This window comes from Globicephala melas, chromosome 9 (genome assembly GCF_963455315.2).
Source record: "Globicephala melas chromosome 9, mGloMel1.2, whole genome shotgun sequence".
Classification (NCBI taxonomy): Eukaryota; Metazoa; Chordata; class Mammalia; order Artiodactyla; family Delphinidae; genus Globicephala; species Globicephala melas.
Genome location: NC_083322.1, coordinates 96,379,144 through 96,393,079, shown reverse-complemented (window position 1 = coordinate 96,393,079; position 13,936 = coordinate 96,379,144). Strand labels below are relative to the sequence as shown.

At 54.6% G+C, this 13,936-nt stretch overlaps 1 protein-coding gene and 2 non-coding genes across 10 annotated transcripts; all 3 read left to right on the top strand.

Annotated features, from left to right (window-relative positions):
* The first annotated feature begins 15 nt into the window (after window positions 1-15).
* Window positions 16-9,715, top strand: TBRG4 (transforming growth factor beta regulator 4). Of its 8 annotated transcripts, none has more exons than XM_060304892.1 (12): window positions 38-119; window positions 697-830; window positions 2,038-2,502; window positions 4,419-4,742; window positions 5,348-5,519; window positions 5,796-5,953; window positions 6,566-6,676; window positions 7,443-7,587; window positions 7,945-8,190; window positions 8,429-8,540; window positions 8,654-8,768; window positions 9,423-9,715. In XM_060304892.1, the coding sequence occupies exons 3-12, from the start codon at window positions 2,089-2,091 to the stop codon at window positions 9,522-9,524; spliced, it is 1,899 nt and encodes a 632-aa protein (XP_060160875.1). In that variant the 5' UTR covers window positions 38-119; window positions 697-830; window positions 2,038-2,088; the 3' UTR covers window positions 9,525-9,715. The 8 variants fall into 8 exon arrangements, 7 of the variants coding, with proteins under 7 accessions (XP_060160878.1, XP_060160875.1, XP_060160877.1 ...); XM_060304893.2 differs by having other exon boundaries at window positions 50-80; XM_060304895.1 differs by lacking the exon at window positions 697-830 and having other exon boundaries at window positions 16-80.
* Window positions 5,046-5,182, top strand: LOC115861029 (small nucleolar RNA SNORA5). Its single transcript, XR_004042655.1, has one exon. It is a non-coding gene; the product is annotated as a small nucleolar RNA SNORA5 (small nucleolar RNA).
* Window positions 5,569-5,702, top strand: LOC115861028 (small nucleolar RNA SNORA5). Its single transcript, XR_004042654.1, has one exon. It is a non-coding gene; the product is annotated as a small nucleolar RNA SNORA5 (small nucleolar RNA).
* Window positions 9,716-13,936: the final 4,221 nt, after the last annotated feature.

Below are 13,936 nucleotides of genomic sequence, written 5' to 3'. Positions count from 1 at the left end.
TCGCTTCCGGCGGCGCGCCGAGTGACGTAAAAGAGCGCGCCGCGCAGCGTAGGCCGAGGGCCGTGCTGGGACGTATGGAGGTCAGCCGGGGCTCTTGCGCCAGCGGCGGTGGTGGCGGCGTAGGTCTCGGGGCCGGGGGGAAGAGGGTCCTGAGGAGCTTAGGTCCTGAAGGCATGGGGGCGTAGCCGGGAGAGGAGACCGGGAGGGCGCACGGGACGCAGGGTGTAGGGGTGGGGGACGGGGGTCACAGGGGTGGGGGCGGGCCCGGCCCAGAGCCTCGCCTGCTCGTGCGCACGCGCCCTTTTTCTGAGGTCCAGCGTGGCGGCCTGCGATCCCGCACTGGTCCTCCGCGCTGTCGCTGGCTGGCCTTCGTGCAAGTCGTTCTCTTTCTGCGTCTGAGGGCCGAACTTCTGGGTTGGTGTTTCCACAAATCCCAGTTGGGCTTCTGAACTTGTTTTCCTCGCTAGCTCGTAGGACGGTCTTTAGTCGGGAACGTTTTCAGTGCTTCCCCGCCGTTGGGGCTCTGTGGATGGTGGATGTTACCCTTGGATCGGTGTTCCTCCTCTTTGAGTCTCTTGCTTTATGTACAGTTAATCTAAGCTTTCTACAGCTACAACAGTGAGCTCACGTAAAAATAAAATGTCCCAGGCCAAGTTCTCGGAAATCGAAGGTCAAACACGCTCTCTGCTTTGGCAGGAGGGAGGCCCAGGTTATAACGCCTTTTATCGTGCCCCGGCGGGGTGCCTTACCCAGGTCATTTATTCACGCTGGTGAGCAGGACAGAGTTGTTAAAAGCAGCTGCATCGGGATATGTAACATTCATGGAGGAGGTAACGTTTTTTGTCTGGGTGCGGGAAGATGGGGGGTGATTTTCCGGGCCCTATGAAGGGGGGTTAAAAAAAAAGAGGCAGTAGGCCTTGCCCTGCCCTGCCAAGGTGTAATGAAAGTGCAAGGCCTGTGTAGAATGAGGGTGTGTTCCAGGGAGGAAAAACAGGTAAAACTGGGAAGACAGTTCTGGGCCATGTTGTGAAGTGCTTTTTATGATTGGTTCAGGAGGTTTGCTCTTGGAAAGTGTGTGTGTGTGTGTGTGTGTGTGTGTGTGTGTGTGTCTCTGTGTGCGTCTCTGTGTGCGTGTGTGTTTAGTAGGTCGGTGAGTAACAGTGTAGCTTGGTTTGGGGAGGCTTACTCACAATCTGTAAGTATTAAAATAACATCCACAGAAGCTGTGGGATGTATATGTGGATGATATGTCCAGGGTTTTCCATGAGTAGTCTAATTTAAAATATCCTGTCTCATCGTCTCCATAAGTCAATAATTTTTAATCCTGCGTACTTTTAAAAATTCAAAAAGTGGGGGGGGGGACGCTGTTCAAGCCCTGTGTGCAGAGACTCCCACTCGAGGTCTTGCGTCGGGCCTGGGATTCTGAGGTGTTGAGCCATTCCCTAGGTGATTCTACAGCCAGGACTGGAAACCCTCCAGCCCAAGCTCCTAAGTGATGCTCCTAAGTCTTGTTATTTGGTTATATCATGTACCGAAGCAGAAGTCCTCTGAGATTTTTGCTTCAGAAAACGCTGCTGCATGCGCACGGTCAGTCAGGAAGGAGAGGTTTGGGCTGGTTTATGGGGAGTGTGGCTGTGACTCTTTATTTTTTTAATAAATTTATTTTATTTACTTATTTTTGGCTGCGTTGGGTCTTCGTTGCTGCGCGCGGGCTTTCTCTAGTTGGGGCGAGCGGGGGCTACTCTTCGTTCCGGTGCGCGGGCTTCTTATTGCAGTGGCTTCTCTTGTTGCGGAGCATGGGCTCTAGGCACATGGGCTTCAGTAGTTGTGGCGCGTGGGCTTAGTTGCTCTGTGGCATGTGGGATCTTCTCGGACCAGGGATTGAACCGTGTCCTCTGCATTGGCAGGTGGATTCTTAACCACTGCACCACCAGGGAAGTCCTTATGATTCCTTTTCATTTGTCTGGTTCTTCTGTTGTGTTTGGGAGTCGGGAACTGCCTCTGCACCACTCCCTTCTCTGTTCTTTTTCTCTTCAGGGCTTTGGAGTCACTTGCTAGGAGGCTTCTCTCCCCGCCCCCCAGGCCGCCATGGCTGCTCGGCTAGTGAAGCGATGCACGTGCTTCCTGAGGGAAGCCACCCGTCTGGCCCCTGCCGTGTCCCCGGTTGGCCAGCTGAGACTCGCCCGGAGAGCCCAGAAGCCTCTGACGTCCTCGGCTACCTCATCCAGCTCCCGCCTCCCAGGTCCTTTGTCAGAGCTTGTGGAGAAGGAACAGGTGTTTACTCCCTACCCTGAGCGCCAGGAGGTGGACCAGCTCATCGAGAAGGCCACCAGGCCAGAGGAGCTCCTGGAGCTTCTGGGTGGCGGACACTGTCTTCACGAGAACCACGCCGCCCTCACGCTCATCCAGCTCTCTCGCCTGCTGTCTGAGAAGCCGAAAGACAAAGCCTTGCTCATACAGGATGCCCGCTTTCGGCAACTTCTCCATCTTGTCAACAGCCAGGTGGGTTCGAGAGCCCTTCCTGCAGGTTCAACAAGCAGAAAACAGCAGAGGCCCCGGAGTCCGAAGCATCCAGTCACTTTCCGGGTGTAGACAGGAGCTCTGCTGTGTGTTCAGGCCCTCCACGTCCAGTGGTATTTTTTCATTTTATAGATTCCAAAGTACTTTAATGTGTTTTTTCTCTTTTTTAAAATTAATTTTTATTAGAATATAGTTGCTTTACACCGTAGTTTCTGCTGTACAGCAAAGTGAATTAGCTATTCAAATACACATAACTCCTCTTTTTTGGATTTCCTTCCCAATTAGGTCTGCTTTCTCTTGTTAATCCTCACAGCAGGTCTGTTAGGTAAACATTGCTGTCCTCATCTTACAGACAAGCAACTCAGACACAGTAAATAGAAGCAGAAGGATCGAGCATGGTTCTTCTCAATGCCTTGGGGGCTTTCCCCCTCGCCCTGCAGTCTTGGCTTGCATAGCCCCCACTCAGTGTCTGGCTGACGGGGGAAACACTCTTGAAGCTGGAGGAGATGAGGGGTGACTAGCAGAGGATCTCAGAAACTTGAGCTGCCCATGGGCGTTATCCGATCAGATTCTTAAAGGTGGAGCGTGGAGAGAAGGGACCTGTGTGTGGCAGGGATTGGGGGCAGGACTCTACCCAGTTTGTGTTCCGTGTGAGGAAGGACTCCCTTCATGCAGACTCTTCCCGTGGCTCCATGGGGTCTGCTGGAGCCAGAGGGCCTGGGGCGCAGCAGAGAGGTACAGACCCTCCCCCTGGCTGCTCCAGAAGGGCGAGGCCCTGTGTCCACTTGTCAGGGATGGTGAGGAGGAGACTTGCAGCTCAAGGAAGGGACCACATTAAATGAAATTTTTCAAACTGTAGGTTATGAAAGTGTAGTGGAAGTGGCCAAGTGTTTTTAATGAGACAGAGTAATGTAGAAAACAGTTCACATGTAGTAAGGGAAGTGTTTCGTGGAACTTTTTGTCTTAGTTAAGTGTGTATGTGCAGGTCACAGTAGAGCTTTATTTCTTACTGAGAATATAACTCAAAAATTAAGTAGATCCCTTCTTTTTCTAAGACTATAATTCTAGTTGTTATTCATTGAACATTTTACACACAAAGTAAGCTTTAGAGACAAGGCTGAACATTTGGAACAAAATTACATTGTAACAAATTACATTGTAACAAAATTACAAACTAGTAATGAACCAGGAACAAAGTATTTAGAAATGTAAGCAGTGAACAAGATTTCTTTTAAAGAGCCTTCCTACTTCAGGGAAATCTGCAGAAAAAGCAGGAGCCACTGGAGGCTCATGTGATGCTGAGATCAAATTCATACCTATTTTTTGTTTTGCTGCACCACGCAGCTTGTGGGATCTTAGTTCCCCAAACCAGGGACTGAACCCGGCCCCTGCAGTGGAAGCGCAGGGTCCTAACCACTGGACTGCCAGGGAAGTCCCGCATACTTTTCTCCTTCTGCCTGGCCTTTCATACAACAGCTTTTTTGTTTGCCCCTCACGTGTGTGTGATTTCAGCTCCCCCTCTCAGCAGTGCAGCCCCATTTCACAGATGAGGGCTCAGGAGACTTGCAGAGTGGCAGAGTTAAGGGCCTTAGCGCCGCAGACAACAGAGCCCTGCTCAGCTACTGAATACTGCCTTCCCTGAGGGTGGGACCAGAGGGCTCCCCGAGTGGCCCCCGTATTCCCCTGAGGCCTGGAGACACACCCTGCAGGGAGCGCTGTGGTGGGCCTGCTGGCCCAGACAGGCTGTGAGGGAGGAGCAGCCTGGTGCGCCCACGTAAGTGACAGGTGGGGAGCTGCTTCTAGGGAGGCAGCCACCAGCTTGGAGCGTCGGCCCGCTCTGTGACAGCACAGGGTCAGCAGGGTCCCGGATGTGACCTTGCCTGTGTCCCCCCACCCAGATCACTGCAGTCTGGCATGGGACCCTCGTGAAGCTGCTCCGGAGCCTCTATGCACTGGGCCTTCCCCCCACCTCCAAGGAGCTGCGGTCGGTGGAGCAGGAGGTCCGCTGGCGCATGCGCAGGCTGAAGTACAAGCACCTGGCCTTCCTGGCCGAGTCCAGCGCCAACTACATGCAGGAGCAGGACTCCCAGGAGCTGCTGGCCGAGCTGCTGGTGCAGCTGGAGCGGCGCTGGACAGAAATCGATGACAGCCGCATGCTGGTGGCCATGATGATGAAGACGGGGCACCTCTCCGAGTCTCTGATGACCCGCCTGGAGGACAAGGTACTGGGATCCAGAGCCCTGGCAGCTTCTGTCCAGAGTCTGGGGCATGGCATTGGAGGGACTGGCGCTTCAGACAGCTGGAGGCAGCTCTCCGCACCCACTGGCTCCTCCAAGGATCCAGGGGGGTGCAGAGCCTGAACCCCACTCCTTTGTATTCCTCCAAAATTGCGTCTTGCACATAACCTGGAGGCGGCATGGCCGGCAACTCCTGAAGTGTGTCCTGGGCCGCCCCAGTGGCTCAGCCTCCGGCTAGTGCTTCCTAGAGACTCCACGTCTGCCCACCCCCTGCTCCACCCCCAGCGCTGCAGTCTAGTCAAATTCAGCCCCTGTTCCCGTGGTAGCGGGGGCTGGCCCAGATGACTGCTACAGCAAGCTCCGCAGCTCATGGGCCCCGGGTCCCCTGCCCTGGGGCCTGGGGATAAGTTTGGCTGCAGACATGGCGCCCCCGTCTGGGGGCTCCCTGGGGTGGGCGTGGGGGCAGGCCCTGCACGGGTGGGGCCTGTGTTTAGTAAGCTCAGGCCCAGTTACTGTCTCGCAGGGCCTGCACTGCATGGGACCCCTGGCCCTCGGGCCGTCAAGCTGACCCTGCCGGCTGTGGTTGACAGTGCCTGGAGCTGGTGGAGCATTTTGGCCCCGAGGAGCTGCGGAAGGTGCTGGTGACATTGGCAGCTCAGAACCGGCGGTCGGTGCCCTTGCTGCGGGCCATCTCGTACCACCTGGTCCAGAAGCCCTTCCCCCTGACGAAAGGCATCCTCCTGGACCTGGCCTACGCCTATGGTGAGCCCTGTGCGCGGAGAGCAGAGTGGGGCGGGGGCTGAGCTCTGGCCGCAGCTGTGTCAAATTCGGTGCCTGCCTCACCGTGGCGGGCACTGGCCTAAAAGGCTGCCACAGAAACACTGTGACTCACGGGCCCTGATCCTCTCTGCTGGGCCTCAGGGATAAATTTGGTTACAGACACCAAGCTCTTGCTTCTTGAGACCAGGGTGGGTGGCGGGTGGGCCTGAGGGTGGCCTGCCGATCCTCACCAGTTAAATCTCGGGCTCTGTCCCCAAGGCAAACTCGGCTTCCACCAGACGCAGGTGTTCCAGCGCTTGGCTGCAGACTTGTTGCCCCACACTCCTAGCCTGACGTCCAGCGAGGTGGCCCGCTGCACCAAGTCCTTTGCCTTCCTTAAGTGGCTCAATCTGCCCCTGTTTGAGGCCTTTGCCCAGGTGAGCTGGGGTGCAGGCCTGAGGCCTGGCTTTGAGGGCCTTCTGTGCCTGACCCCCTGCGTAAGCCGGCTCCCTGGTCATTTCATTAGGGAGCCCCCTCTGGCCTGGAAACACTTCCTGGTGGCAAACATGGAGTCCTTATTCTGGCTTATTGGAGAGAAATGATACGATTTAGTAGTGAAAGAAAATATAGTTGTAAACGGTTTCTTCCATTCTTTCACCAAACTTCATAGGAGTTTTTGTCTGTCTTTGGCTAGCTGTGTGGGGAGCAGTGTAGACAGCGAGGCTGAGAATCCACTCAGAACTCTCCCTGAACTTCCAGCTACCCCAGAATGGAGTTGTGAAGAAAGAGGATGTTTGCACTTAGGTTTATGTGCAACAGGTTGAAACTGTGTTTGTAGGCTGAGGAGTATTTCTAAAGCTGTCGTCAGGGGCCTTTTGTGTGTGTGATTGCCTCTGGGAGGATAGGGTCTGGCCCTCTGCCCACTGCCCTGTGTAAATTACCCCTTGGGGCTGGGAGCTCATGGGCTCTGGGGGAGGGCCAGGTCTGCATGGGGCACTGGCCACCGGGCACCTCTCATCCAGCCTTTCTGTCCTACCTGACCGGCCCAGCACGTCCTGGACAGAGCCCGGAGCATCACTCTGCCACACCTGTACAACATGCTCCTGGCTTTCGCCCGTGTGAACTTCCGCCCAGAACGGGAGGATCCATTCTTCAGCCTGGTACAGTCTTCACGCCCCCAGCTCCTATACTCGCCCTGCCTCGGATGCTCAGCCCTCCTTGGAGCAGCTCGGGACTGAGTGGGAGGGAGGGAAGAGACCGGATATGTGCTGAGGGGCCCCGAGTGTAGGCAGTAAGGAGGAAGGCCCGGCATGGGCACGTGGAAGGAGCTGGCTAGAGCCAGGCGTCCCAGGGATTGTCTGGGGACGAGACACGCAAAATCCAGCATGGCAGCCAAGGGTCAGGAGGGCATCCGACGGCTCACTGTGCAGTAGGGCTGGGGGACCCTTGCTCTTGCTTCCTAGGGCTCCCTCAATGCCCTGTTGGGGCTCAGAGACCTCAATCCACTTGCAGGGGTGAGAGCATCCTGTGAGTGGACTGGGTATGACCCTAGGGCCCCGCGGTGGGCACTGCCCCAGCCAGCCAGCTGCTTCCCCTTTCATAATCTCTAACTCCTCTCAGGGCCAGAAATACCTCCCCTGTGCAGGAGACGTGGTTTTGTGCCATAGGTCCCTGCCAGTGGGAGGGGCAGCGGGGGGAACACAGCTGCTGTCCAGATTGGGCCTAAGGGATGAGGAGGGTTTCTGGTACCTTCCACCAGGGGTGCCCCAAGCCTGACCAAGAGCACCTGGGCCAGCGTTGCTCCCCATCACCCCCTCGGGCCTCAGCGTGGCCAGGTCATAACGCAGCTCCAGGTGCTGCCCACCCAGGGATGCCTGCGGCCACGGAGCAAACCTGCTTTCCCCACCCCACCCCGTCCTTGCCCAGGTGCATGAGAAGCTGGGGTCAGAGCTGGCGGGCCTGGAGCCAGCCCTGCAGGTGGACGTGGTGTGGGCCCTGTGTGTGCTGCAGCAGGTGCTGGAGGCCGAGCTGCAGGCTGTGCTCCACCCTGAGTTTCACACCCAGTTTCTAGGTGAGCGGTGGGGGGTATTCCTCCCTCTCCTGAGTGATGGCAAGCCCCCTGTGCATCCCCCGCCCCATCCCAAGTACCGCCCCAGCCTTGAGCCAGGAGGGCGCCTGGGAGCCTCAGGGCTCCACTCACCATCCGGGAGACTGGGCAAGCCCGGGCTCACCCAGCATCTGCTCCTTCTCTGTCCACTCCTAGTGGGTGACCGGCAGACCCTCTTCCCGCTGCTCCTGGCCGAGAGTCCAGGGTGAGACTTGGGTGAGGGGTGCCTCTGGCTCTCCCACCTGGCCCCCGTGTCCCTCCACCGTCTTCCTCCTGGCCCTCCGCTAGCTCCTCCCCTTTCTCTCCATCCTCTACCGTTAGGTGTCGAGTCGCCAAAGGATCAAAGCACCTTCCAGAAGCTGCTCCATATCAATGCCACTGCCCAGCTGGAGCACCCCGAGTACACGGGCCCCCTTTTGCCAGCCTCAGCCTTGGTCCCCAGGCCCTCGGCCCTTGACAGGAAGGTGACCCCCTTGCAGAAGGAACTACAGGAGACGCTGAAGGGGCTGCTGGGGAGTGCCGACAAGGGCAGCTTCATGGTGGCCACGCAGTATGGCTGGGTTCTGGGTGAGGGCCCTCCCCTCCCCCTCCCCCTCCCCTCCCCCCTCCCCCCTCCCCCTCCCCTCCCCCTCCCCCTCCCCTCCCCTCCCCCCTCCCCCTCCCAGCAGTCCCATCTGGGGACTGTTCTAAACCTGCCCCCTCTGCTCTCCAGGGTCTCTGTTCATCCATCGTAGGGGCGGGGCTGTCAGCCAGTTGGACGCCAGGGGACAGTCCCCAACATGTTTTCATTCCGTGCTCTCCCTAGATGCTGAGGTGCTGCTGGACACCGACAGCCAGCTCCTGCCCCTGAGGGCCTTTGTGGCCCCTCATCTCGCCCTGCCCTCTGGCAGCCAGCCACTACCCCCGGGGGCCAAGAGGTGAGCGACCACACAAGCCTCGGGGGCCACATGCACTTGGCTCCTCAGCATTCGCTCTTTCCTCCAGGGGCCTAGGAGAGCTGTCAGCACCCACAGCGCCCCTCTTCCTGCAGGCTGGCCTTCCTGCGCTGGGAGTTCCCCAACTTCAACAGCAGGAGCAAAGACTTACTGGGGCGCTTCGTGCTGGCCCGGCGTCACCTGCTGGCCGCTGGCTTCCTGCTGGTCGATGTGAGTATCTGTTGGGTGGGTGGTGACTGCACAGGGAGAAGCCTCCAGCCCGGTCGGGTTATGGGAGGAGCCAGTGCTCACGCGGACCCCAGCTCTTGAGGTCAGCCATGTTGGGATTCCCCCTTCACGTGAGAAAAGGGAAGTTTGAAAGGGTGTTGTATCTTTCTCAATGTCACACAGCTTTTAAGTATCTGATGCCATAGGCACTGTTCCCATCTCCACAGCCAGGGCCTCTTAGTCTTAGACGGGGTAAGAGCAGCCAGGTGCCCAGGTCCGCGTGCCGACGTGTGCCTCAGCCAGGGTTCTGCTGTGCTCCGGCCCTGGGGCCTGGCTCCAGCTTTTCACTGCAGAGACTTGTGCCACGGGAGCAGGCTGTCCTGTTAGGGGCCGGAGATTCACATGAGTGACTCTCCTGTTGAGTTTTTTGTTTTGCTTTCGGTACAACTTTTAAAATCTAGAGGCTGCTCTTGGTCCTGTGTAGCCGTGGGCCCCTGCAGCTCTGAGCACTGACCAAGTCAGGGTCTCTTCCCCACCCATGCTGCGGCAGCTCCGTGGGCTTCTTCCTTCGGGATTTGGAGGCCAGGGGTGTGGTGTGCAGGGCAGCAGGCGGGACAGGGGTCCCCGCCTGCCCTGACTTGTCTCCTGCCTCCCCAGGTCCCATACTACGAGTGGCTGGAACTTAAGTCTGAATGGCAGAAGAGCGCCTACCTCAAGGACAAGATGCGCAAAGCAGTGGCAGAGGAGCTGGCCAAGTAACCTGTCCCGTAGCAAGGACTGTGTGACCAGGGGGCCGGACTCCCCTGGAGGCCTAGCCACGAGCACTGGTGGGCCAGAGGTGGCACGCCCGAGGACAAACCTCAGTGCAGGACCTTGGCCGGAAGTGGGCTGGTGGCCAGCATCTCTGAGTGGCAGGTCGTTCTTTCATGGGTAATAAATCTTTAATCAGCTGCCTGTCTGTACCAGCTTCTCTGCCACCCACGGAGGACCCTTCTTGTGTACATTCGTGCACGGCTGGCCTGTTGCTCAGGGCTGGCAGTCAGCCCCAGCACAGGCTGAGTCCTGCAGTGCTGAACCTCAGCGCACGAGGACCTTCCCGGCGGGGGGGCAATGGGGTTTTCAGTGCATGGCTTGGGGTTCTAATCATGGTGTGGTTACTGATGACAGTCGTCCTGGGAGTTCCCCTCCCATCCGATGGTCTTGGGAGAGTGGGGGACCCTGACGGCCTACACTGCCACATGGCATAAGGCCAGTCACTCAGGAGGCACTGGCTCTGAGTAGAAGACAGGCGTGCACTTGACTGACACTGGGGCCGGAAGAGACCCCTTGCTATCCTTACACCCAGACCAGAGTGCCGTGGTGTCATGCTGCCATTGTGGGAACTGTCTGCCTGCGTAGCCCAGGCCCCTTCACCACACCAGCAGCAGCGCCCCCAGATGCTGGAAAGAAATAGGCATTCTCCGGATTCCTTAGCAGTCTAGTGGTTAGGACTCCACACTGCCACAGCTGGGGGCCAGGGTTCAATCCCTCGTTGGGTAACTAAGATCCCACAAGCCACGCAGCATGGCCAAAAAAAAAGGGCTTTCTTGCAGTCCCTCACAGGAGACTTTGCTGGAGACAGGGCAGTGTCATGTGCCCCCCAGCAGTACAGAGTGGAGAGAGGCTGGTGTGAGTGGGGCTGAGCAGAGGAGAAGGGCCATCTCGCCCCTGTGGGTCCCCATCCCAGCTGTTCCCCGCTCCCTCCAAAGCGGTCCCTCAGAGAGTGAGGCACACAGGCATTGGGGTAGCGGGGGAACCATCGGACACCAGCTCACAGGACGTGGGTCCTTGTCACTTGCACAGGCAGGTGGGGGTTCTTCACCCAGAGACAAGGGCAGCCAAGATGGCTTTCTGAAGCTGCTGAGTCCAAGCCCAGGCAAGATGAGGGAGCAGGGAGCACTGCACAGTGAAGGGCGAGTGTGGACAAGGGCGCGGGGCTGGGCCAGCGGGGGCGCCTCTGGGGGCTCCCAGCGAGGAAAGAGCTCGTCCTGTTCACCAGGATCTCTGGCTTCTATCTGAGGTACTTTAACAGCTTCTCTGCAGTTGTAAGGAACTACACAGTGGTCTCTCGTGCCCCTACCAGTTTCCCCAAAGGTGACATCTTGTAGAGCTCTGGCACATGTCACACCAGGACACTGACGGGAATAAGGGTCCACATGCAGGACACGTGCATCACCACCAGGACACGGTATGTTGTCCTTTATGCTCGTACCTCCACCTTGTTCTCAGCTAACCCGCAGCTGCCAACCTGTCCTCCATGTGTTTTGTCACTTGGAGAATGTTCTATAGAGGAATCATACAGTATACAACCTTTAGATACTGGGTTTCTTCACGGGCACCATTCTGTGGCGTTTCATCCAGTAGGTCCTTCCTGGTTACTGCTGTTAGACTCATTCAGCGCTGTGTGTGGGTGTTTGTGTAAACCTAAGCTTTCATTTCGCTGGGATGAGTGCCCGGGAATACAGCTGCTGGGTCGTATGGGATTTCTATGCTGTTTAAGAAGCTGCCACAGTGTGTGCGGGGGGTGCTGTACCATGTTACAGTCCCACCAGCAGTGTGAGGACCTCCACATCCCTGCCAGCCTTTGGTGTTCGCAGGGGTTCCTGCAGCAACTCTGGAGCGTATGGAGTGATACCTTTTCACTTGCATTTGCCTAATGGCTAGGGATGTTGAACACTTACCTGTTGTTTTATTCTAGTCATCTTGGTGGGTATGAAGCGCTATCCCATTGTGGTTTTGATTTTCATTTCCATGATGACTAATGATATCTTTTCATGTGCTTATGGCCTATTTACATATAATTTTTGGAGAAATACCTATTCAGATCCTTCGTCCAGTTTTTAATTAGGTTGTCTTATTGGGTTGTAAAAGTTCTTTATACGTTCTAGAAACAAGTCCCTTATCAGATAAATGACTTGCAAATATTTTCTCCCATTCTGTGGGCTATATTTTCACTTTCTTGATGGTGGCCTTTGAAACACAAAAGTTCTCAATTTTGGTGAAACAGAGTCTCTCTCCCACAAGTGGGGACTAAACAGAAGGGAGCCCCACCTCTTGGCCACACTTGCCTGGGGTTCACCTCCAGCAGCGGGTATCTGGGGGCAGGATAATAAGTGCCAAAGCCCCCATCCCCCCAGGGTAGGGGCAGGGGGTGAGGGGCCCTGTGTTCTTGGCCGCACCACTCTGTACACGGTGGATTCTCAAATACTCTAGACTGCTTTCTTCGTAAATTTGCATATATTTTATTTTATTTGGCTGTGCCACGTGGCATGCGGGATCTTAGTCCCCCAGCGGGGGGGAAACCACTCCCCCTGCAGTGGAAGTACAAAGTCTTAACCACTGGACCGCCAGGGAATTCCCAGCATAGATCTTGAATAGCTATTGCTTCACCTATTTGCCCTTCAGACCCTTTCCAGGAGCTTTAAATGTTTGCCTGTTTTATAATTTTCACCAGCTTTCACTGGGGAGCTGGTCAGTGGAGCTCCTCATGCTTTCATTCTGAGGTCCATCTGCTTTTTACTTATTTTTCTTGCCTTACTGCAGGGGTTAGAACTTCCAGCACTGTTTGAAAAAAGGGCGGGGGAGGGGAGCTTCTGTTGAGAACAGGCATCTCTGCCTTGTTCCCAATCTTAGAAGGCATTCAGTCTTTCACCACCAAGGGTGATGTTAGCTGTAAGGCTTTTGTATATGATTTTTATCAAGTTTATTTTAACTTGCTGAGAAGTTTTTTTTTAAAATCTGAATGGTTGATGGGCTATGTCAAATGCTTTTTCTGTATCCATTGATATATAATTTTTCTTCTTTAGTCTGTTGGTGTAGAGGGTTACATTGACCTTCAAGTGTTGAACCACACTTGCATAGCTGGAGTAAATTCTACTTGGTCATGATGTGTAATTCTTTATATACATTGTTGGATTTGATTTGCTTATATTTTAGACTTTTTGTGCCTATGTTCATGGAAGATATTGGTCTGTAGTTTTTGTTTGTTTGTTTTGGGTACTATCTTTGTGTGGTCTGGGTATCAGGGTATTTCTTGTCTCCTAAAATGAGTTAGGAAGTGTTTCCTCCTATTTTGTGGAAGTGATTGTCTAAAATTGATGTTAATTCTACTTTAAGTACTTGGTAGAACTCCAGTGAAACTATCTGGGACTGAAGACTTCTTTGGGGAAGCTTTTTTTAAGTTACAAATTCAATTTCTTTCATGGTTTTAGGACTATTCATATTATCTATTTCATCTAGTTTGAATTTTTGGTAGATTTCAATTTTCAAGTAATTGTCCGTTTCTTCAAAGTTGGTGAATTTATAAGCATTGCTGGTATCATTCCCTTAGTATCCTTGAAATGCCCTCAGACTCTGTAGCCCTGTTATTAGTCAGCATTCTCCAGAGAAACAGGGCTAGCAGAATATGTGAGAGAGAAAAATGTAAGTGGAGATTTATTACAGGAATTGGCTCTGCAGTTATGACGGCCAAGAAGTCCCATGATTTGCATTTCTCAAGCTGGAGAACCAGGAAAACCATAATCATTGGTGTAAATCCAGTCCAAGTGCAAAAGCCTGAGAATGGGGAGGGGTGTGGGGTGGCGTGTCACTGGTATCAGCCCTGGAGTCCAATGTCCGAGGGTAGGAGAAGGACGTCCCAGCTCGAGGAGAGTGAATCCACCATTCCTTCATTTTTTGTTTCTCTCTGACCCCACCCCAGCGGATGGGCTGATGCCCACCCACATTGGTGAGGGCGGATCTCTACTCAGTCTACTGAATTAGATGCTGATCTCCAGAGATGCCCTCACATACACACCCAGAAATAGCATTTAACGGGCTAACTGGGCATCCCTAAGCCCAGTCAAGTTAACACATAAAATTAACCATTATAGCCCCCATTGCATACTGGTCATTTGTGTCTTCTCTATTTTTGTCCATCTTGCAAGTTTATCAATTTTCCAAAGAACTATTCTTTTTTGTTTCATTGATTTCCTCTGTTGTTTTCCTGTTTTCAGTTTCATTGATTTCTGCTCTTTCCTTCTTTCTGCTTGTTTTGGTTTATTTTGCCCTTCTTTTCCTAGTTTCCTGAGGTAGAAACTTAGATGATTGATTTGAGACCTTTCCCCTTTTCTGATGTGCTGTAAATATCCCTC